The sequence below is a fragment of the Homalodisca vitripennis genome, chromosome 7 (assembly GCF_021130785.1).
Source record: "Homalodisca vitripennis isolate AUS2020 chromosome 7, UT_GWSS_2.1, whole genome shotgun sequence".
NCBI lineage: Eukaryota > Metazoa > Arthropoda > Insecta > Hemiptera > Cicadellidae > Homalodisca > Homalodisca vitripennis.
In genome coordinates, this window is record NC_060213.1 from 126827564 (window position 1) to 126852956 (window position 25393).

General features: G+C 32.6%; 2 protein-coding genes across 3 annotated transcripts; one reads left to right on the forward strand and one right to left on the reverse strand.

Moving 5' to 3' along the window:
- Nucleotides 1-3010: 3010 nt before the first annotated feature.
- Nucleotides 3011-12688, forward strand: LOC124366283 ((3R)-3-hydroxyacyl-CoA dehydrogenase-like). Of its 2 annotated transcripts, none has more exons than XM_046822696.1 (6): nt 3011-3068; nt 9014-9130; nt 9216-9406; nt 9491-9669; nt 10857-10984; nt 12434-12688. In XM_046822696.1, exons 1-6 carry the CDS (start codon nt 3029-3031, stop codon nt 12517-12519), a joined length of 741 nt encoding a protein of 246 aa, XP_046678652.1. In that variant the 5' UTR covers nt 3011-3028; the 3' UTR covers nt 12520-12688. The 2 variants fall into 2 exon arrangements, with proteins under 2 accessions (XP_046678652.1, XP_046678651.1); XM_046822695.1 differs by lacking the exon at nt 3011-3068 and adding an exon at nt 4332-4570.
- Nucleotides 12689-13715: 1027 nt separating this feature from the next.
- LOC124366284 ((3R)-3-hydroxyacyl-CoA dehydrogenase-like) lies at nt 13716-22471 on the reverse strand. Its single transcript, XM_046822697.1, has 6 exons — nt 22346-22471; nt 17348-17464; nt 16188-16378; nt 14589-14767; nt 14092-14219; nt 13716-13865 (listed from the first exon to the last, which is right to left on the reverse strand). Exons 1-6 carry the CDS (start codon nt 22383-22385, stop codon nt 13780-13782), a joined length of 741 nt encoding a protein of 246 aa, XP_046678653.1. The 5' UTR covers nt 22386-22471; the 3' UTR covers nt 13716-13779.
- Between the last annotated feature and the right edge of the window lie 2922 nt (nt 22472-25393).

The following is a 25393-nucleotide window of genomic DNA, read 5'->3' on the forward strand; positions in this document are numbered from 1 at the left end:
CAAGATAACAGAAGGTTTTATCAACAACTGTAAGCAGAAGAAATACGATGACGGAACTGACCTAGTTGTTGGTTATTGATATATTTTAATATTTTGCTATCAGCGTGACTATTTATGTGATATTTTTAGTTCAAATGAAAATGCTATGTAACTCATATTCTTTTATTATATTTGAGCTTGTGCCAACTTCATTTTTTAACTTCTTGAAATTGTAGCTATACCTAAGTAAGTCAAGCATTTTATTAAAATGTAGGTATTGAAGTTAATGTTATTGTTCTAGCAACAATAACATTATTTTTTTGTTATTGTTGTTAGCTCTCTCTAGCCAATTCCTTTATATAAAAACTAGAATACAACTATATTAAAAAAAATTGAAATTGATTATTTACTACGATCGATGAAAGATTTGAAAGGATAACAGGATTTCGATGGCTTTAACTAGTCATTTGTGTTAATTTAAACTTAATGTTTATAGACTGCATGTACCAATACAGACACAATATTACAGTTTTTAATTCACATTAGAATTACGTAATAATTAACAAGTTTAATTACACTTACACTTTTTGACAACCCTTACGCTTTATAGTTGACGGCTATTGATAATTTGGGGAAATAATGGTAATTTTAAGTTTTTATTCGTGTTTTATTTGTAACGTTCTAGAAACCAATTTTGTTATCTCGCATTGTTTTGCCAAACTTAAAGTTTTTGTTTACAAATATTACATTTGTAGGTTCAACGGGTCTTTTCTAATATGTCCCCGCATTCTCTATTTTAATTTCTATAGCCACCAACTGATTTTTTCCATTCATTATTACAGAGCGTGAGTCTTATCGATATTAATAGAGGCAGTAAATGATATGCGATGAGCTTTAAAATTGTACCGAGCGCCGTTATCTATATTACGGGAGATAAGCGCGCTCTTACTTCAATAGCTTATCTGATCCGAGAAAGGTTAGTTCAGTTGTGTCTGTCGATAGTGACCATCATGCCGTTGTTCAACCTTGTGCGAGAAATTAATAACAAAAACAAAGCAGTGGAGTTTTTACAGCGTAAAGGGATTTTACATCATACTCGGGTTTGTGCTAACAATCACGACATGACTCTGAGTTTATCGGACAGAAGTGATCGTTGGAGGTGCAACAAAAGAGATTGCAGGATTGAGATTGGTTTGAGAAAGGGAACGTGGTTAGAAAACAGTAAGTTACCATTTGAGACAATTATTTTTTTTATTTATTCGTGGTGTAAAAACTACCAACAACTAAATTTTGTTTAGAAGAGCTATACATGACAGCCCAATCAACTACTGATTGGAAAAAATTTATGTGCGAGGTCTGTGCCGACTCGCTTTTGAAAACCCCCATGCAAATTGGGGGCCGAAACATGACAGTAGAAATCGACCAATCGTGCTTCTCAAAAAGGAAGAGCAATGTTGGTAGAGTGTATCCTCAGCAATGGGTGTTCGGGGGAATCTGCAGAGAAACAAAACAGTGTTTTATGTATGCTGTTCCAAACCGAACCAGTGAAACTCTTTTGGAGGTTATTCGAGAGTGTGTACTTCCAGAAACGACAATCATGTCCGACTTGTGGAGAGCGTACTCAGGTATTGCTGAAATACCAGGTATGAGATTTACTCACTTAACAGTAAACCATTCTGAAAATTTTGTTGATCCTACAACAGGAGCACACACACAGAGAATCGAATCGCTCTGGGCGTCGGCAAAACGGCGTAATAGGAACGAATGCGGTACAAGTCGCAACTTGCTAGACTCATACTTGAATGTGTGAGTTTCTGTGGAAACATCGCCACCAAAACACAGATTTCTTCGAACAAATCCTGGAGGACATTAAAGCGTTCTGGCCACCAGAATAGTATATTATTTTAAACATCTTTCATTACTAATTTGTGTTGTTTCGTACAAATTAATAAACTCGTTTTTCAATTGTTTTTGCAAATTATTGTCAAAAACCTAGCTTAACCTAACCTCAATTACCTTAAGATATTACATTTGTAACTCTAGTAACGTAATCTAACTTATAGAAAATAAAATAGAAAATGCGGGAACATACTAGAAAAGACCCGGTTCAACCTCATAAAATTAATATATAACAAGACAAGTTATTTATTGGCACATAAATAAAGTTCAGAATTTAAGACAGCAATATCGATTACTTGATGAAATGAAAATAAAAATATCTCAAGCTCAAAAAAAAGCTCAAAAACGCTGCTAAGAGATCTCTGTAAATTTATATTAGGTATGTTATATATCTGTTACTGGTGAAGAAAAAAAAACATTGCTCGAGAAAGTACCCAAATTCAAGCTTAGACCACGTGAGCGCTCGTAAATGTTAATTTTAACTGTTTTAATACTGATAACATATTTATGATAATCTAATCTAACCCCACTTTTATTGTGTAATAACATGTAGTAGATAGGGTCAGAGTGGATAATCCCAAAGTAGCCTACCTATAATTCAAAGAACATCGTCCTATTAAATTTCGAAATGTTAACCCCGAATATCAATATTACCTTATATGGAGTTTACATATACACTAACAATCTGTAGACTATTACGTCACGTAAATTTATTTCAAATGCGACTTTTAGAAATAATTTTAATTTGGTTTATAACATTTATTTGATCTAATCGGTTCATTTTATTTATTTCAATTAATTTTTAATCGTCACAGTTTGTGATATGAATACTAAATACCTGATACACATGATATAGCTAAGGCAAATCAATATATGGGGTCTAGATCATCCTCTCAATAACAAATCCACTTATTAGACCTAATAACAAAGCCAGATTCTTATGCAACAATTTTCAACTAAAACGTATTTATTAACGGTATAATTAACCAATTTTCACTGACAGCTATTAGTTGTTATCTTCTAAATTTCAGTCTGTCACCTCGACTTACTTGGTGTTCGTTGACGATCAACTTGTTTCCTAATACTAGAACAAGGATAACTGAGAATGATTATATTTGTTCGTTGACAGTCACTCAGATGACACCAAATCATGCCTCAGCTTGCTAAAGGAAGCCTGGCTCTAGTTACTGGTAAGTTTCAAATAATACAATATTATCACAACAACAATATGGCGTTTGGCTTTGATTTAAACAAAACCAAGTGCTTTAGAATTTGTCTTGCCAACTTTTTTATTATTTAAACCATTAATATGTTACCTAGTACAGTATAAACAATGGATATGCTAGCTAGTTTAAACAATTCAGATGCTAGCTACTTAAAACAATATTGTTGTGCTACCTAGTTTAAACTATCGATGTGCTAGTTAGTTTAAACATTGTTGTGCTACCTAGTTTAAACTATTAATGGGCTAGCTAGTTTAAACAATTGATATGCTAGCTAAGTTAAACAATTGATTTGCTACGTAGTTCAAGCTATTTTGAACAATTGATATGCTGGCTAGTTTAAGCAAGTTACATGATAGCTAGTTTAAACATTATTGAAATACAATAAATTAATAAAACACGGAATTCGTTACTATCATAATATATTCAAATTTTATCATTAAATCTGCTTAGCCTTGTTAATACAATTTATTTTGAGATGATTAAAAGTGTAATTTAGTATAGTTGGGAACAAACTTTCAAAATTAAGTTAATCTCTCATTATTCATCAAATTCTTTATGATTAGCCTATAATTCTGCATGATAAAATAATAATTTAACGCACAATGTTATTGGACCATTAAGCATTGCAAAATTTAATAAAACTCTTTAACTATGGTTTTATTATATGATGATAAAAAAGATTCATAAAATTTTATCATTGAGAATTAATTATACAATTAAAAAGTATTAATATGGATTTGCAGTACATATTAGAATAATTCATTAGTAAGAAATACATTTTTTTAAGTTTAAATAATTCAAACATAGTAACATTACACAACTATATAGTAGATCACACGTGAACATATTCAAACTGAACAATTTATTTTGTGCATTACACGAAATAGAATAATTAATTTTGTCTACTAAATGTAAATTACAATAGGGCTTTATAAAACTGATGTAGGCTACAAGCTGATATTATCGAGCTGTAGATAGATTGCCGGGAATAAAATAATAATGGCCACACTTAACTCTGGTGTTCATTATCACTCCGTTGCTCGAATAACAGCTGAGATTTTCGAGTCTACCGCTTTTCGACTCTTTCCAAGTATTCGACATGAATAATGCATTGTTCGTTGTCTTTACGTTTCCCAAATAACAGGGAGTTTCTCGCAACACGTTGTGGGGAAAACTGTTACTGTCTAGCAACACCGTTGTTTATCCTATTACGTTAAATAACGCCCATCTCCGCTAACCTGTTCATGAAACAGGTTATCTAAGTCGTCTTTATCATAATCAGTATAGTTATCTGATTGATAAGCGTTAAGAACTTTGAGTTTGATACGCGGTGTAGTTAGTAAGTTTGGTTGAGAAAGAATTCTGTACAATTTCTTAAATCTGTGATTGAATCAGTAAAGTTATTTTACATTTTTCAATTAAAATGAGTGCTTTGTTAGTCCAGGGAAGGTTGGCTCTGGTTACTGGTAAGACATTTACTGAATACCTAATAACGCAATAAATAATTACGTTAAGTATTTGAATTGAAATGCATTTAGGTTATGCACGTCAAATGTCATGTCAATACATGTAAAAAGATAGTGTAAGTATGCAAAGTTGTATTACCAATTCCCTTCCCCAACATCAGTGATTTAACAAAGATTTATCTGTAAACATTACTCTACAAATTTTTAATCCTAGAAGTGGTAGTCATACGGCTTCATTTTAGAGCTTCACATAACTTGTTTTAATTTCACTAACATTGCAATTTGATTATATTTTTTTAGAATTAAATTATGGATACCACAGATTTGCATTAAATAACCCATAAAATAATTTGAGTACCTATTTGAAAATTTTTTGAACAAGATTTCATTAGAGGGTAGTTTTGAATTAGATTTGAGGAAATGTTTGAAATTATAGGGTATCAATTTACATTAACGTGACCATGGAAAGGCATGTTCATTTTTTTTCCTGAAAACTACAATTTTTCCTGAAAACAATAATGAAGAAAAAATTCGTCGGCAACAAAAATCAAAGGAGCTACGATTTTTTTAAATCCTCTGAAAACTCTGTTTTTGACAGTTTCCTATAACTCTGCGTCTGCTCAAACTCAATATAGCCAGATTTTAAAAACCGATTATCATACCAACAACGAGAAATTATCGTACTTTCATATAAAATAATCGTACCAAACACATTTAATGAAAAAGTATGTTATGTTCATATAATAAATTATGTTATAATTAACTTTTGGTTTGTTACTTGTATAAATTTGTCAAAAATCTTTCATGGTACGATAATAACTACCCATCGTGTATCTTACCGGCGCATAAAATCAATGAAATTATCGTACCTCTGGCAACACTATCCATGGTAATTCTAAGCAATATATGGGTCAACCTCGATTTTTCTCATGTTACAATATAATGTTCCAATAGTCAATTAGAAAAGGAAATGACTAGAATTTCTTGCCGGAAAGCAGTTATAGGGAGCAGGTAACCGCCAGACGGTCATATATTGCTTAGAGTTACCTATTATTGATCAGGGGCACTGACGTGATCTGGGCTTCAAATTTGGAACTACTCGAGTTAATATTTTTCTAAAAGAGCAAGCAGCGCGAAGCGCTGCGCAGCGGGCAGGCATCGTGCGTGATCCTTTTTTTTATTAAAAATTTCTGATAAATTGTTATTACATATTACAATATAATGTAGGTAATGTATGTAAAACAATTTTAAACACATAATTACATGCTGGAAAGCAAAATAAACCAATATAATCCCCCCAATACAATATCTCCGTAAAAATCTGGTAAAGGAATCTATGTCATTCCTTTGGCCTGAATCAATTCAGTATATACGAAGATCACGCACGATGCTTGCCCGCTGCGCAGCGCTTCGCGCTGCTTGCTCTTTTAGAGAAAAATTAACTCGAGTAGTTCCAAATTTGAAGCCCAGATCACGTCAGTGCCCCTAATCACTAATAGGTAATTCTCGCGGTTGCCTGCTCCCTATAACTGCTTTCCAGCAAGAAATTCTAGTCATTTCCTTGACTAGAACATTTGACTATTGGAACATTATATTGTAATATGAGTTGCCTGCTCCCTATAACTGCTTTCCGGCAAGAAATTCTAGTCATTTCCTTTTCTAATTGACTATTGGAATCTTATATTGTAATATGAGAAAAATCGAGGTTGACCCATATATTGCTTAGAATTACCCTATCCATAATTGACAGTTTGGTATTACTCCGCGCCTTCTCAAATAAAGAAGGGACGCCATTTTGAACTAGTGTTGTCCCTCCGCATCTATTCTTAACCTCCTAGTTCAGTAGTGGTAACATATTAGTCAGCACACCTTTTGATGCTGACTAATATGTTAATCCTGTCCTGCCCGCTGCGCACTGCTTGCTCTTTTAGAAAAAAATTAACTCGAGCTTGCAAAAGTCGAATCCCAGATCACGTGATGCCCCTGCTCCTTAACGCAATAATGTCCGAAAGGCATCAATATAATACAATAATATACTTTCCCCCCAGTTCATATGCACCTGTGATAATAATACTTGGCTGTAAATGCCCAACCCATGAAAATAAAGTCCATTTTCCATGGTCACGCTAATGTAAATAAATACCAATTATAGTATGAAAAAATTAATTTGAGATGGGAATTTTGTGGTAAATTTCTTATGGTAAATAATTACAATATCCATTTCATAAGATTTGTTCCAAAATATTAAATCAACCTCAAGAAAGGAACTTGTAGGCCTAGTTGAGCGGGCTGACTCTAATGCTTTTGGCCTACACCAATGGCTATGAACGAAAATAATCACTCAAGATAGTAGAAGTCAGTTAAATATCAAATTCTACAGGTCACAAATGGGTGTGATTACGGCCACTTGAATCTCTTAGATTGATGTACTATTAGTTAAAAAAATATCAAATTCTACATGATCTGATCACGAATGGGTGTGATTACGGACATTCAAATCTGTCTTAATTGATTTGCAATGTACGGTTTATGACCACCTAAAAATACTTCATAGAAATAAAAGATACTATTATAAGAAATTCTTTTAAGTTTTTATCTTATAAACTTTATCACCCATGCGCAAGGAACCAAAATAAAACTATAAAACAAAGAGTGGTTTCCTCATAAATGATAAAAACGGATCTGTATGGAATAAGTTGGTAGTAATTTTTTTGTAATACATAGTTGTACATGAATATTTACATATTATCTTTCTTAGAATTAAATATACAATATTGCAGTAGCAATGTTAAAAATTGTATTTCAAATTTTCAGACATCTAGCGTGTAATATGTTTGTATTATAGTTACAATGATACATTTGTAGTATCTAAGTGGTGATGTATTTAAGTTTTAAAAAATACTACGTTCAAATACATGGATTATTAAAAAAGTTAGTAGCCTACGTTTTAGAATGACCTCATATGAGCCTTAATCTATCAAAAAGATATCAGTAAAAATACATTAAATTCTAAAACTGAATTGTTATCACTGATAAACTTAACAATAATATAACTGATATCATCACGCATTAAACAACCTCAAAATATAATACTATAAAACACGTTTGGATCTCTTCAGACGAACATGACTCCAGGTTCCAGGAGTCAAATCTGTTACAGCAGCGTCAATTCAGATGCTGCACTAAGAAGAAGGTGAACTGGAGCTAAATTCAACATTTGCATTGAATCAACCCTTACCACCATAGCTGCGTTATGTGTACTATAGAACACTTAAGTGCACAACCTACACAAAGCGTAGCAAAATGGCAAACAGGGAAACTAGATTTACGTTCGGAATTAAAATTTGTTACGTCATGTCACACTCTCACAAACAATGGAGATAGTACTATAGCATTTCTTCCTTGAAACATGGGTACATAAAATCACTTTGACCTGTTGAGTATATTATATAAAGCTATAATGCAATGCATATTTAATGAAAATAAATAGATGACCAGTACTACAGAAACAAAGTTGGTCAACAAAAAATGGCCGATTAAACTCAAAAAAAGGTGCTAACGACACTTTTCTCCAGTAGGATAATGTGGGTTAGTACAAAAACTAGGAAAATTTTTTTTAATTGAACAAAACTAACTGTAAAAATAAATCCAAATTTTTTTTACTATTCAACATATTCTCTAACTCAAAAACAGTACATTTTTTTAACTTTTTTAAGAATAATTAGAATTCTCTATTCAAGTTTATATGAAATGTTCCTTTATATATAATGAACATTCTGTAAAGACTTTAATATATTTTATTCTGTCCTTTTGTTGTATTAATCATTAAAAGTTAGTGATTAACTTCGGCCAGATTTGAAAAGTTCTAGAAGGTAAGTAACATTCTCAAAACTAAATTATGTACTGCAAGTAGTGATATACAAAATTTAAAAAAATAGGTGGTTCACTTTATTTTATAAATATTAAGGATCACAAAATTTCAATGTTACTGGTCTCTCTTCTTATATTTTTCTCAAGTTTTTTAATTGGATGTAAAAACTTTGTTGCCATTTGATTATTTATCATTCTATCAGTCAATAACGAAATGAGCTACAGGTTTGAAATTTTGCATTGAATCTCAGCAAACCTTTTACACGACACATGGCGTGGCGTACACCTACCTTGTTTAAACAGATGAATTTCAAGCTAAAAATCCTCTCTTATACGTAACCTGGGACCAACAACTTAAAGGTGACTTCCAAACCACCACCAATGGCCGGGTAGGTAGGTTGTTCACTCAGCGAATCATCCAAGAAGCAGTCATACTTGTTCCTTGACGTGGTTATCTTGCGCAAAAATGCAGTTTAAAAAGACTTAACTATATTAGCACAGCCAAATAATACTGGCATTAATTCCTACAGTGTTATACCTTAAAATGTGTTGGTGATTGTTGCTGTTGTTCAGGTGCCAGCAGTGGTATGGGCAGAGAGACATGTAAGGTGCTGGCCAGGGAAGGAGCTACTGTGGTGGTCACCTGTATAGATGAGGCAGGAGCCAACGAAACTCTCAAACTGTTGTCTGGTATGTGTTTATACTCACTTCTTGCTTTCCATGAGTATTTATCCATTTTTTTTATAAGAAAAATTACAATGCAAATATTTTCCAGGAGAGGATCACAGTGTAATGAAGTATGACGTAAGTGAGCACAAGTCTGCCCTAGAGTTGCTGAAGAGGATCATTGAGAAATACAAGAGACCCCCAAACGTTCTGGTCAACTGTGCTGGAATTTGTACATTCCCTCCTGTCCTGGAAGAGACTCCTGAATCGTTCCAGAGAGTTCTGGACGTCAACCTGAAGGTCAGGTGAATGATGGTTTCAATCATCCAAAACCTTTCTCAAGCCCAATTGGAAATGCCAAAAAACAGAATTGCATTGTTACAGGGCACATTCTTCACAAGCCAAGCCGTCTGCAAAGAGCTGATAGCTGCCAAGCTACCTGGAGCCATAGTGAACATTTCTAGCATGACAGGTCACAGAGGGTTCCAGAACATGAGCTCCTATGCTGCCAGCAAGAATGGCATCGAGGCGGTCACCAAGTGTATGGCCAAAGACATGAGCCCGTAAGTAGCTTTTTTGAGCGGCAGTCCATTGCCTCACTTTTTTGTTTTAAGTGCATATACAAGTTTTTTTACTCCTGATAAAGAAGGTGGATGTCAATCCTCAAAATATGTTTTATATATTTTGTAATATACAGGGTCTTCCGTAACTTTCTGCACAAAGGTGTACCACTTTATTGCTCAGGTCAAGACAAATATATTTCACCATATGAACATGTATCTCTGATGTTTAGTTTCCCATCTGTCTGCCTTATGTGTTTTTTTATTAAAAAATTAATATTTATTTAAAAAACAATAAATTATACCAAGTTTGGTTCTAATGTTTATAATCTAATGACACCAAAATTATTTAAATTGAACCATAAATAATTGATTTAGAGCAGATTTACTGTGACAAGACATAGCCCACATTGAGAGCTGCCGTTTATTTAGTTTTTAGTATTGTTGGCTATTTGCTGAAAACCTCTTACTTTGTCTTTTTTTCTCTTTTTTGACCAATACGTCATATATATTTATAGTTACAAGAACCTGCCCCGATAACAATTTAACAATCTAACATATACATATTTAATTAGTAAGTAACCAATACTTTTTCATTGTGTGAATATTTTTTATGTTTATAGAAGAAACTATTTTTTTTTAATTGCTCTTGTAGTTTTTATTAAATTTTAATTATTATTTGATCAAGTTTATAAATAATTAACGAAATTATGGTAATCTGTGTTAAATCTTGTAACCAATTGTTTCTGTATAAAAACAGGTTTGTCATAGGGGTTTTGAAAACATGCAGACAATATTATCATTAGCAATAACATAAAACCAAGCCAATGATTCGGTCTAAGATGTCGGACTTTGAATCTGAGTTAGAGGTATCACAGGTACGAATCCTGTCTGTGACCGTAGCAGTACATTCCTCTCCCTTAATCTGTTTGACAAGATCCTCTCACAGGCTAATGAATCCTTAGAATGGGCAAAATAGGCTACACAAGGAGATCAACCTTCCTTTTTTAATTAAAGAAAATAAAATGTTATTAATTTTGGGAGAGCTTTTATACACTAGACCTAATTCCTTTTTCCTATGGTTTCAGTCCGTTCTAAAATAAAGATCTGGATGTGCCACTAGTTGTTCCATATATGCTACATTGACCATACGAACCCGGAGTGTTAACTATAGCTGAATCTGTTGTTAGACACAATATCCGTGTGAATGCGGTCCAGCCAGGAATGATAGACACTGCGATGTCAGTAGGTGCCACCCAAGATGTCCTGGACTTCTGGTTTGCCCAGTGTGCGACTAAACGGAAGGGTCGACCAGAAGGTAAAAATACAGAATATTATTTAGTGATTCATAAAAATTCACTAGTAACTCCTTCACGGTTATTGATGTAATATTACTTTCATAGTGATTGCATAAAAGTGTGCTACTAACATAATATTATGCATCTTTATACTGTTCTTGTTTTATTCTGTGGTCTGGCAAAATATTGCATAAGAAACATGTTTCATGTCACCTGTCCTGGAGTATTTTATGGTTTGATTTCTAGTGATTATTGTACCATAAAAATCCGTAAAAAATTAAAATAAAAACCAAATATAAAATGTTTTCATACAGTAGAATATATATAACTCTACAAGCCTGTCTCTATAAAAAATAGCAAAGAAATCAGTAAAACATTATTTTAGGTAATTAAAAAACCGTTAAGGGGTTAAGATTCAGTGTTTGACTCCAATTCAAGCTGTTGAACTCACTTAATTTTATGTGGTTATTGGACTATTATTTAATTACAATTTCTAAGAATCAGCTAACTTAGCTAAAATAAGGATACAGACACCTCTTTCAACCGTTATAATCCTCACACTTTTCCTCCATTTATATCACACAACCCAGTAAGGATGAAAATAAGTAATTTAGAATTGTTTTTAACTATTACAAATAAAAAAAAATAATACCGTACCATTTAAAAATATGTTCACTTGTGCTACGTTTTATGCAAGCGCGTATTTTTAGCAATATAAAAATTAACAATCTTTGTTTTATAATTCACATTATTGCTAAATACCTAGCTGAGGTGGCTAATGGAAAGTTTAATCATCTTGAATTATTCAGCCCAGCTGGTACTAATTAAATCTGCCACACAAGGAAAACATTGTGTGGTTTATCTCTTTATGGTTTTAATCAGTAGAACAATTTTACAAAATGTTTTAAGTTGATTTGTAAAGTTAATTAATTATTAAAAGCTAATGATAATCTTTGCGAAGATTTATTACAGTATCTCACAGAACATAAATATCTATATTCACAATATGTAGTAGAATTCGATCTAATAATATATAAATAATTGTTCTAATAAATTTAATTTAATTTATGAATAAAAATAAGTTAAAATTTAAATTGATCCGGAATGTACAGTGTAAGAAACATTGATAGTTTATAGTTATACTGTCCGTTAATAGATTCATTGTTATTATTTTATAACAATATGAGAATATATCACTCAATTTGTTTGGTAAATCAAACAATATTTAACAATTTGTAACAAATTTTAGATATAGAGAAAAATTAGTTACTATTTATTTGAATTCAACTGTTGATCAACTGATAGTTCTTGAAAATACTATTAACAGCTTTTAATTCTATAGAATTGTTTTCCTAATATTAAACAGATCGTTGAATAATTTTCCCATTACTAATTTGTAGCCGTTTGATTTGCAGAATTTATTGATTAAATCTTATATTTTTACTCACAAGAAAACTGTTTTATTACAGAAGTGGCTGAGACAATTGCTTACTTGGTGTCAGACAGAGCCTCATATATAAACGGAGCGTGCGTTCCTGTCTCTGGTGGCTTTTGATCGATGGAGGGAAAAGGTTTCACTAAGGAATTAAAGAAGGAAAGGGAAGGAGAAAGGAATCACCAAGTGCATCGTTCAGAGATTTGAATTCATCATACGTTGAGGAAGTCAATTGTTTAGTATTTTTCTATTTTTGTATATTTTGTAAAATAATAATTGTTTGTTAACAGCCTTGTTTACTTTCATCCCTAAATTACTTTTCTATGTTTGTGCTTTATTTACTTTGTGTATGTCCAGGATCTCAATCCTAATTTGCATTGCATAAAAGCACACAAACGGATTTTTCTTGAAATCAATGGAGAAATTCCCGCTGAGAATGAAATTGACACTCAGCAATGTTAATTTTGGTGCAGGTTGTAACGGAGGGTATCAAAAGGGTTAAACATGTGAAACAACAATTTTTTTCAGATTGTATATTTTGTAGCTTATAAAATTATGCATTTTTTTCTCTGATTCGTAACAAGAACAATTAAATATGTATATATATATATATATATATATTATATATATATATACAATTTTTCTTGTTACGAATCAGAAAACAAAAATACATAAATAAGCTGCAAAATATACTATCTGAAAAAAAAATATATATATCAATATAACATACAGTATATGTACACAACATATAAGATTTTTAACAAAATTTACAAAGGCAGAATTGATTATTGAGGTTGTTTCGTTCGTATTACCGTTACAAGGGGGAGATGGTGGGTCTGAGAAGTCTGATTTAAGCGTTACGTAATTAAGGGAACTTAATGTGTAGTAACTTATATTGTTTACGATTCTATGGAGTAATGATATTCTCATCATGTGGTAATTTTTTATATTACAGTTTAATATTTTAAAATTTTTTATTTATTTTTTCATAACAGTTTATTGTTTTTGTCACCATGGTAGTACGATTTTTATAAAACTTACAAAAGATTTTACAGAGTGGGCCGCAAATTTCTTTGTGTCGTAGAGAATGAAATCTGTCACTGAATTACAACATGTGATTCTAAGGAAAGCAGATTCCACTCATACAGTTGATGCAGGCATTTTGAAATATCCCCTGAATCCTGTGACCTATCTCTTATCACACTGTTATTTTGTAAACAGCTGTTCTTAACTATCACAGGTAACTTCTGTACTTGTACATAGTGAAACAGTTAACACTAAAAAAGATTAAGAATGATAAGTATGGTTATAAAAAATTTACCACAGAAAAATGTTGTTTTATTTTTTTTAACTATAGATATTGTTGGAGATATAAAGCAGTTAAAACCCTGCAGCAACCGGCACATGGGCTCCGTTTACGTAGGAGGATCGCTCGGACGCCAGGAATACAATCACTTCTGCCACTTCTGTAAAAGAAAACAACTAATGTTAGTCTAGTCAGTAAGCATGGTTTGTAAATTATAATAAGAAAGATATACTTATACAAGAAACAGTTTTTGTTCCTTTTTGGATTTTAAGGAAAAATATGTTTTCCTACCGCAATAATCAGTACACTGATTGACCCAACACTCCATTATCTCAGTAGTTACAGCAAATGCAGTCATGGCAGAGTCTATCATCCTAAAGTCTCACCTTCGGGCTGCCCTTTGCGTCGGGTGGCACACTGATTGACCCAACCCTCTACCATCTCAGTGGTTGTAGCAGCAGCCATGGCAGTGTCTATCATCCCAGGCTGGACATCATTCACCCGGATATTGTATCTGGAAGTAGATAATCGTGTTTTAGAATAGATTTAACCAATATATATTTTTGTTCCTAGCAACTCTAGGTCAAACCTTCCAGAATGAAGGGTTACAATGAAGACAGTGGCTGTGTTTTACATCAAAATGATGATTGGTGGGACCATCGTCATAAACTAGTTGCTTCTGAATCTGACACCTTTGGAGGCTGAGAAGCTCCAAGTGCTTTGTTATGAAAGTGCAACTTCTCTACATTTATCCTCCCTCTTGTTTGGCTTTCTGTTTCAGGTCAATCTTGCCTTTACTGGGAGTGTTTTTTAGCCAGTTACTTTTCCAAATTGTATCAAATAACTTAATACAAGAGTAAATAAAAATTCAAAACACACTTACGGGCTCATGTCCTTGGACATGCATCTGGTGACTGCTTCTATCCCAGTTTTGCTGGAAGCGTAAGGGCTCATGCCTATAAAGCCCCTGTGCCCCGTCATGCTTGCTATGTTGATTATAGACCCGGGCAGTTTAGCAGCAATGAGTTCCCTACAGACAGCTTGGCTTGTGAAGAATGCACCCTGCAGCATTAGATGAACAGATATAATAACTGAACATTATGGTTGTATTGGTGCCAAAATGTGACAACTAGAAGGCTAAATATCTTTTGGCAAGAAATATTAGATTGAAAGGGAACCTATCTGAAAATTGTGAAACCTTCCAAAACCTTCGCATGAAGTAGGAAAATGAACATAGTGTAAAATCTAGTGAAGATAATATATGTTTGAATGCCTTAAATAACTAAATCTATTTAACTGATAAATCTCTATTATAAGGTAGTCTATATGAGGTACACAAAGTGTATTTAAAGAATAGGAATATTTAGTTTTTCAGATTTGTTTTATTCCTGTGTATTATTATTATTTTGCCAACAGATATTTTAACCCACAAAGCACTTTTGGAATTAAATCTTCAGTCCCAACATTAACTCTGTTTTGCCACATTTTTTGTTTCTAAACTTTCTTTTATGGTTCTTTTTATTTTTTGAAACAGAAAAAAGTCTCATGGGATCATGTCTGGTAAATATGGAGGCTATCACAGCATTACAGTATTGTTTTTAGATTAGCTCTCTGTACATTGGGTCCAAAGTATTGAACTTGTAAATAAGAAATCCTATTTTTCTTTGTGGCAAAAACTAATGCTTAAAATGAAAGAACATAGTTAAACCTTCACGCTTGAATTCACTAATCATGCATTTTTGGTCTAGGCAATCCAGAATCCTCCACATGGAAGACTGAATCTTAGTTTCAATATTGCCCATAAACTGTGCTTATCATCTGTCATGGTGTCCAAGAATGTAGCCAGAAAAAATGTTGGGGGATCCAGACAACTGATATTTTTCAGGATCTAACCAATTCTTACATTCAACCCAATAGTGACACTTCTGGTTGGTTTATACCTTCCAGTTGAACCCACCACTGGGCACAGCGAAAACTGATGTGTCACTTAAATCTGGGCAACCTTATGGATGTCCAGGAGCAGCACATCACTAACTGCAAATGTCGAGATTCTGGGATGCAAGGGTAATTTGATAGGTCTAGTCTACTGCGGGAGATGACTGTTGGAGTTGGTGGGGTTCATTCCCTAAGTATCAGTTCTTGATAGCCTCAACAAGGGTGTGCTACCCCCTGCCTGCTTTGACTGGAGAGGCTGGTTCAGAGCTGGCCTCCCCTTCTTCTGAGGGAAACATAACTTTGAGATTAGTGCACTAATTCTTCCTCATGGATCTCGATGCTAGGCGGCCTCTACCCCCAACACTACCCATCCTGAATATCCTTTCATTCTGGAAGCAGCACTAAGGTCGTTATAGGACTAAGTGCAATTAATTATAAGCTTCTTATCCTAAAAGAACAAAAAAAACTCTAAAGGGTACAGTATGTTTAAATACTGGAAGATCACAAATTTCAGTTAATGTAGTTCAAATGCTCATTGAAACAATACCTTGAGGTTAACATCAATGATCCTCTGGAATGATTCAGGTGTTTCCTCTAGAACTGGAGTGAACTTCACGATACCAGCACAGTTCACCAGTATGTTGGGTGGTCTGTTGTACTTCTGGACGATGGCTTTCACCACCTCTGCTGCGGTATTGAAGTCACTCACATCGTACTTCATCACCATGTGATTTGACCCTGGAAAAGTGCATTAAAAGCTTGTTAAAGGTGAGTGGCAAACTTAAACCCAAAAGATGACAATGGAAGTTCTCACAAACTTGTACACTGTAATTCAATCAAAGAATATTCCTTTAATTGAGAAGTTGAATAAAAGAATTCATCACAGTGAAAGATATTATGTAGAACTGTAGTCATCGTACGAGCTCAAAGTATGTTTGCTTCATAATTCTGCAATTTTGAGAATATCAATCAAGTTTTGAGAATACTGAATGATTTCGAAAGGATCAGGCAGTTAACATGAATGGAAGTCGACAGTCTTGAAAGGAATGTTTTGCTTTTGACAAGAAAAAGGAATGCAGTGAATAAAAAACTTCAGCTAAATAAGTCAGCTTTCTTTTTCTACACAAGTTCATCTCAAGACTACAGAGTTATCCTCTTGTAAGAATGTGCTGTTGAGTAAAATAAATATTTCTTCTGACCACTTTCTATTTTTAAGAGAACATGTTAATTACCTACAGGTCAAGTATCTGAGGTTCCGCTTTTAACATTAAGACCAAGTTTAAAACTGTATTATAAAAAGGAACTCGCCCCAAATCTATAAATGTTTCACTTGGTAATCAGTTCATTAACATCAAGACACTAAGATCTAAAGAGACATTTATGGATTTGAGATGAGCTATTTATTTTTCCTACCTTCTGTTGTAGGACATCTTTCCACATCAACGTGAATTTCGTTACAACATTAACATTTAATCATTGATAGAATGATCCATGCAGTCTGATTTCACATTCGCTCAATCACAATGGTTATTGTCTTCCTTAATACTTACTAATTGTCCATAATAATTGTTATTAAATAATCTGATGTTTCAGGGAGGTACAATTTTAATTCCAACTGCCCTTTTTAATTGATTTGGAAACAACTCATCATTCTGTATGTACAGAAAAACGTTTTAAACAAGTGAAGTTACTACAGAAAAATCTTACCTTGAAGTAATTTCAGGGTTTCTTTGGCTCCAGCCTCATCTATACAGGTGACCACCACAGTAGCTCCTTCCCTGGCCAACACCTTACATGTCTCTCTGCCTATACCACTGCTGGCTCCTGGAAATTAAACGTGTTTTAAAATTGTTTCTAAAATTACTTGCATTGTCGTCAGTAGATTCAATATATTTCAGTTATCACATTATCAAATTACTGGGTGTTTGAAAAAAACCTTCTAGTCCAAGACAAAAGTTTTTCATTTGTGTAGGTTGGTAGAGCTGTTTATTTCCTCTTTAAAAATAAAACTTCAGCAGGGATTGATGAAGTAACTAAGCTCATTGCAGTGTGTAATGAACTTGCCTACCCACTAACCATGATCATCAAGATGGAATGTTTTCAGAAACTACCCAAAGTCATACCTCTACTTAATTAAGGTAACTACTTAGAGAGGTAGGTAACTACGGCCCAATATCATCGATATCAAGATACTTGAAAAGCTGTTCTTTCCAGATTCATGAACCATCTGTTTAAGCATGATTTCCTTTCTACGTATCAGCATGGATTCATAAAATCCACTGCTTTAATAGACCTGGTAGAGTGTGTAATCAATCCACTGGAGAACGGCAACACAACTACAAATTTACTACTAGATTATAGCAAGGCATTTGATTGTCCTGATCATGTGCAGCTCTTAAAAATTAAACTCGGTTGGTGTATGTGTCAGTTAGATAGTTTGAGAGAGCTATCTGTCAAATAAGCAGAAGAACTAACATATACAGAAAAGAGGTTGTATTTCGAATAGTATAGTCGAAACCACTCCCAGTCTTAAGAGGTATAGTCCAAGTCTAAGTCAAAAAAATCTTTATTTGCAATGCTTAAAATTTGAATAGTGTCAATTAAAACTAACTAAAAATAATGATATAAAATAAAGCTATAATAAAACTAAAATAAAACTACTGGATTTTCAAATCAAAATATTCATCTAATGAATATAAAGCCCTGTCCATCAAGTATGCTTTAAGCTTTCTTTTAAATATTGTATGTTCTGTTTCTTGCTTAATAGCAAATGGAATAAATTTAAGAAGTTTGGATCCAATGTATGTTGTTCTTATTGTTGAGAAAAATTTTGCCTTTCGTGAGGTATTAAAATATCATTTTAATTATGTTTATTATACAAATGAATTACATTGGTCATGTCAGTATTTTAGTTTTGAGTGAGTATTTTGTTACTAACACAGAACTTAAGCTTACAAAGTAAAAATACAACTCTAGTTAACTTTTTACAAACGTTATGTACATGGCATTCCCAATTTAACTGAGGCTACTATCTAAATAAATAGCAAGCAGTTTAACAGTTTAAAACGTTCAAACATATTATTCATCAAAAAACAAATTTTTTCAGTTTTATCTTCATTTAATACTAAAAAGTTAGCTTGAAAACACTTAACAGCCATTTTTAACATTACACTTGTTCTAAATTGTTAACAAACATCTGCAGAGATGTCAGTTTGACATTTGAATGATACAAGAAGAGAACTCATTTTCGTTGTACTAGGTTTAAAGATTTTATATGACTGTGATAGTGTTAGCTGTTTCAGATCCCAACCTATAACATTTGTCTTTGAAATAGAATGGACTCCATATGAGGATAGAGTGAAAGAAAATTTGCAGGGTAATAGCAGTTCTGTGTAGTGATTTGTAAATAGTAATACCATTCTAAACCTATTGCTTAATCCTACTCCATATCACAATCGATGACAGCATTATTAGCAGTTGAAATAGAAGAAGAGAGATTAGGAAATTGAGGTTAACAAAGAGGTTAAGTGCTATAGAGTTTTGAGGTTAAGAGTCAAGTTTATCAGCTGTTATCACCTCAAGTTGAACTGTACCAGAAAACATCCACACTCTTTGCTACCATTTTTGTACTGATTATCTCTGTTATCACTGTTTACTTTTTTCCAACTGTGGCAAGTTTATCAACTCTTATCACCTCCAGTTGAACTGTATCAGAAAACATCCACATTCCCACATTTTTTGCTACCATTTTTGTACTGATTATCTCTGTTATCATTGTTTACTTTTTTCGTGATAACTATCACTGTGGCAAGTTTATCAACTCTTATCACCTCCAGTTGAACTGTATCAGAAAACATCCACATTCCCACATTCTTTGCTACCATTTTTGTACTGATTATCTCTGTTATCAATGTTTACTTTGTTCCATGATAACTGTTGATTGTTGTTTCACAATATCCATACCTTCTAAATGTCAACGTAAAAGTATACATTTTCAAAATTATGGATGTTAATATTAATATAATTAATTTATGACAAAAGTATTGGATTATTTAGCCTAATAATAGGTAAGTTGAGTAAATGTTGTAAATATCGTGGATAATTTAGATTATTGCATTGTTTACTTTGGTAACTAAACATTAAATAAAAATTGTGAGAAAATATTTTTAGATAAGTGTCGTAGACATGAAAATGAACTGTATAAAAGAAGTAATTTGTTGAAAAAACATATTGCCACTTGGGGTTTGAACCCCAATATAACACATCTTCTGGACAAAAATAGACCTTTGGTCACAGTGAAGAAACACCATCTCCTATAACTTCCCCCCTCCCACTCTAGAACAATTGGAATTTTATTTCTTGTCAGATCTGAAAAGAAATTATACTCGTATGATGAAGACATAGACACATAAACATTACAAGAACCACTAAAAAGAATCCTTTGATTGTTGTAGATCTTATCCTTACATTTAGTGTTGGATTTTTTTTAGATACCATGTCTTAACTAACAACAAGAATAAATAAAAAACACAAGGTAACAAAAAATAAACCTACTGAATCAACACCAATAAAAAAATAACACTACAGTTATAAACTAAATTTAAATTACAGGAGCGTGTAATAGGCCAGAAACAAGAAATAATACCAAAAGAATGTGTGTAACTAACTCTATTGTTAGGTATGAATAATCCTCGGTATGGATATTATTATTTGATTGATATTATACTGGAAAAAAATAAACAAACTTTGTTATAAAAGGGTGGTGTTACAAACCCAATATGCTATTGACCAGTTTTCTTACTACCTACTTAAAACAACATTTTGAACGAGTAATTTTTATTCGATTAACTATCTTGAATATAACCCTAGATTAACAACACAGTTTTCACAGAGGAAAATCAACAATAACAGCCAAGGACTTAGCCAGCGAGGGGATCCAAGGAGTCCGGACTCCACCCAAATTTTAACGATTATTATTATTGAAATAATTCAGTATTACTGACATGTACTGCTGAAAGATCATTCTCAACAAAGAAACGGGCCAACAACATTTTAAGGAACACCTTACTTTGTGTCCACTACGGGAAAATATGAGTTATTTGGATCCCTACGTTCTTGATAACAGCTGGTATTGATTTGGTCCAGTTTGTGGGTTAAAGTTGTGGGTATTTTTTCAGACCTTACCAAACCATTTGTAGTGTTTCACATAGTTCAGTTTTAGACCGCAAAAAAATATGGAGTGCAAAGCAAGAAGCTTAGTTGGTTTATCTCTTATTTGAAGAATAGAAGACAGTTTTTAGTATTAGAATATGTAACAGAGCATGGGCACAGTAGATATATTGAAAGATTTAGATCTCTGCTGCAGACTGTGTCTTTTTGTGTTACCAAACCATTTGTAGTGTTTCACATAGTTCAGTTTTAGACCGCAAAAAAATATGGAGTGCAAAGTAAGAAGCTTAGTTGGTTTATCTCTTATTTGAAGAATAGAAGACAGTTTGTAGTATTAGAATATGTAACAGAGCATGGGCACAGTAGATATATTGAAAGATTTAGATCTCTGCTGCAGACTGTGTCTTTTTGTGTTTCACAGGGATCCATCCTGGGTTCCCTTATTTTCCTTTGCTATGTGAAGGGTTTACCAGGTGTGGTGTGGTGAGTGTGTACGCTAATGATGCTAATATTATAGCAAGGAAAATCACAAGAACAAATTGAAGTAACTTCGTGTTGTGGTCTTTCCAAAATTAAAGCGCTTTTATACAGTAAAACCCTTTATTTTAGTTCAGACAAGTCAAACTTCATTTCTTTTAGTACAAAACAAACAAGAACAAAATTACTGCCAAATAATTTTATAAATGAAAACAGAATCAACCAGAAAGAGAGTAAAATATTTTTAGAACTAGTCATAGATGGGAACTTAACCTGGGACAATCTTATGGCTCCTATTATTATTAATAAAATGTCTAGACGGGTTTTTGTGCTCTAAGACAAATGTCAAATTTCTGCGGTATCGAAACTCTTTAAACTACCATTTTGTCTTAATTCACTTGAAAATTACTTACGGAATATAAATATACATACATACTATATATCATATTACAAAAAAGAATTTGGGCAAAATAATTTTGCAAAAAAACGAGCAATAAGAGGTATGAAATATTTAAAACAGACACATTCAGTCAAACATATTTTCTCAGATCTGGAAATTTTGTCTGTAGTTTGTTCATATTTAGCTTTATAAAAATGCTAAATAACTTACTAGACCTCCAACAACAGCCATAATTACAATGTCTGATTTAAATGTATAGTTGATAAATATCAATTCAAATTTTATATTAAAAATTTGTGTTATACTGTTCCTTCAGTTTCCACCCAATTCAATAAAAATTACAATAAACTTTATTAGATTTCAAAAATTTAAAATACATTTAACATGAAGTCTTCTATCACTCAATTTAGGAGGCTTTCAATCAGAATGCTAACTAAAGAGGGATGGTATAATTTTAATTTATTTATTAGACTAGGTTATGTGTAAGTTAAGTTAAGGATTTCATCTATTTATTTGACTATTCATATGCAAAGTTTTGTATATAAAGATAGAATAAAGATATTTTGAATTGAATTGAATCACATACTCCTTTAAAATAATTATGTATACATGCAAGTAATTTGTAAACAACTACTAAAATTTCAAGTACATTCACTTACCAGTAACCAATGCTAAACTCCCTTGTACCAAAGGAGCCATGTTGCCTTGTCAGCTGATACAGACAGAATGCAATGTTCTCTGTGACCTTGAATCAGTCATATGGCAACTCAACACTCAAGACATTTAAGATAACAATAAAGTGTTTCACAAGGCTCTTCAATCAGATTCAAAACATATTGAATTTGGCAATAGTATTAAAATAAATATTTATTAAACTATTTTCATAATTAGGTTTGTATCCTCAATTCAATTATTTTTCTTAGACCGAAAAAGATATTTTTGTTTGTATATGGTTTTACTGTTTGTATTTTTATAGATAAAATAAAATACCATTTATACCAGGTGTCTTAAAAGTGTCACCTTCCCCTTTTAACTTTCTTATGAATAGAGATGGAGTGATTTACTTTGCAGGATGTTTATATGACCAACTAAGGAGTTTTTTTATGTATGAAATTTTTTGCTCTCCCTCCCTCAAAAAAAAATGGATTATTTTGGGGGTGAGCCAGATTTTTAAATAAGAAACCCTAGCAAGTGGCACCTCATTTGAAAGGCATTATAAAATAAGAAGAATGGCACAAAATAAAGGTCTCTAATGTTGCTCTATCAAATTTGGTGGCCAATTAAAGTTTGAATTGTTTATAAAACATTCACTAATTCACCGGAAGCAGCACAAAGGTCCTTATAGGACTAGGTGCAATTTATAAGCTTCTTGTCCTAAGAGAGAGCAAAAAAATCCCCTATGGATGTCCAGGACTGACACATCTCTAACCACAAATATCACGATAATGAAGTATAAAGGGTTGGTCAATAGACTGTGAAGGATGACAGTTGGAGGGGTAAGGCTCCCTGTTTTAATTCTACATGAGGGATTATAGCTCCCCTTGACAAGAATGTAGCCAGAAAAAAATTTTGAGGGGTCCAGACAACTGATATTTTTCGGTAGTGGACAGAGAGTAAGGATCCATTTTGTTCCTTAAAAAGTTCTTAACTCGTTTCTTTGTTGAGAACAATCCTTCAGCAGCAATACTGAATTATTTAAATAATAATAATCATTTACTAAAAAGGAATTTTAAAAATTGTAAATTTGGGGGGGTCTGGACCCCTTAGACATCCTTGTTGGCTAGGTCATTCGCTGTTATTGTTGATTTTCCTCTCCAAAAAGAGTGTTGTTTATCTACAGTTACGTTTAAGATATTTAGATAATAGAATAAAAATTACTCACTAAAAATGTTTTTTTAAGTAGGTAGTCGGAAAACTGGTCTATAGCATGTGGGTTTGTAACACCACCCTTTTATAACCAAGTTTGTTTATGTTTTTCCAGTATAATATCAATCAAATAATAATATCCATACCGAGGATCAATTCAGTACAGAGTATTATTCATACCTAACAATAGAGTTAGTTACACACATTTTGTGGTATCGTTTCTGGTCTATTACACACTCATACAATTTAAATTTAGTTTATAACTATAGTGTTATTTTTTTATTGGTGTTGATTCAGTAAGTTTATTCTTTGTTATCTTGTGTTTTTGCTTTATTCTTGTTGGTAGTTCAGACATGGTATCTAATAAATCCTACCCTAAATGTAAGGAAATTTGGGGGGATCCGGACCCCGTGGATTCCTTTGCTGGCTACGCCCTTGCCCCCTGACTGCTTTGACTTGGACGGGGCTGGAACAGAACTAGCCTCTCCTTCTTTCGAGGTGACATTACTGGATAGTACCCATTATCCCCCTGAAGGGTTCTGGACAGAAGGCGGCTCTTACCCCTAACCTTGTCACTCTGGAAACAGCACAAAGACCCTTTTCGGACTAAGCGCAACGAGGTGTTTTGCCATCTAAGTGAACAAACATTGCCCTTTGCCAAATAAACATACCAGTTCCATCCAAATTCGTAATGCATATGTAGTTAATAAATGTAAATTCGTAGAAAAGTTTTGATTTTCAACATTTTTTAATCATTTCAAGACTTCTTATTAAAAAAAATTAATATTTTTTACTCAGGAACATAAATTTTTTAAAGTAAACTTGAATGATTTAGATCATTCATAGCTCCTGTGTGGTTATTTTTTTCAATGTGGTACAAGACATTTACTGTTCTGACGACAGCCGAAAAATTAGTAGCAAGATACACCCAACCCAGTTAACGGGTTAAACTATGATAAAAATATTAATAGCTTCATAAACCCACAGTCAGCATATTAAATAAATAACACAAACAGCATATCCCCCTAAATTATTGTTTATAAGTTACAATGAAATTTTGCATGTAGTAGCTAAGTCCACCAAAATATATTCAGACTTTTTTTATTTTTTAAACTTTAAAGTATTTATGAGATTGTAAATTCAATAAAATATTGATGATTCTTTTAGCGATTGGAAATAATCTTAAACTAATGTAAATCAATGATGCTTTGTTTTTTTTAATAATCAATGATTTCATCACAGGCGATTCTCCAAATAAATATTCTGATAAATCATTATGTATTATAAACAAATTAAATATTATAATCACAATGTTTTTCAAAGAGGCTGCTGCAATTTTGATTAGCAATTTATATCCCATTAGTGGTTAAAGATAACATACATTACTTCTGCAAGATGAATTCTATTTTTTGTTGATGGGTATCCAAATCGTGTCTCTACATAGTTTTGCCAGAACTGTCAGGTAATATGGAAATGATAAATATCTAGCATGTTGTAATCATGAAGTAATGGGCAATCTGTAACAAATGTTTCTGTGAAATCTGTAGCAGCTCTATTTTGCGGGTAAATAATATTAATTATGTAAGTAGCAGTTTTAAGTTCCTCAATATATGATCTCTCATTTATCATTTAATGTTTTTAAATTTTTTAGTCCCAACTTGACCCACCACAAAAACTAGTTCAACTTCCTAGTTGATTTCTTCCACATAGAAGAATCAGAATCATTTTTATTGCCATTTTTCTTTACAGAATTGACAAAGTCAGTCATAAAAACAATACATATTACAATAATGTACAGTTAAAAAACAAAAAACAACACAGTAAAATATACTGGCCTACAA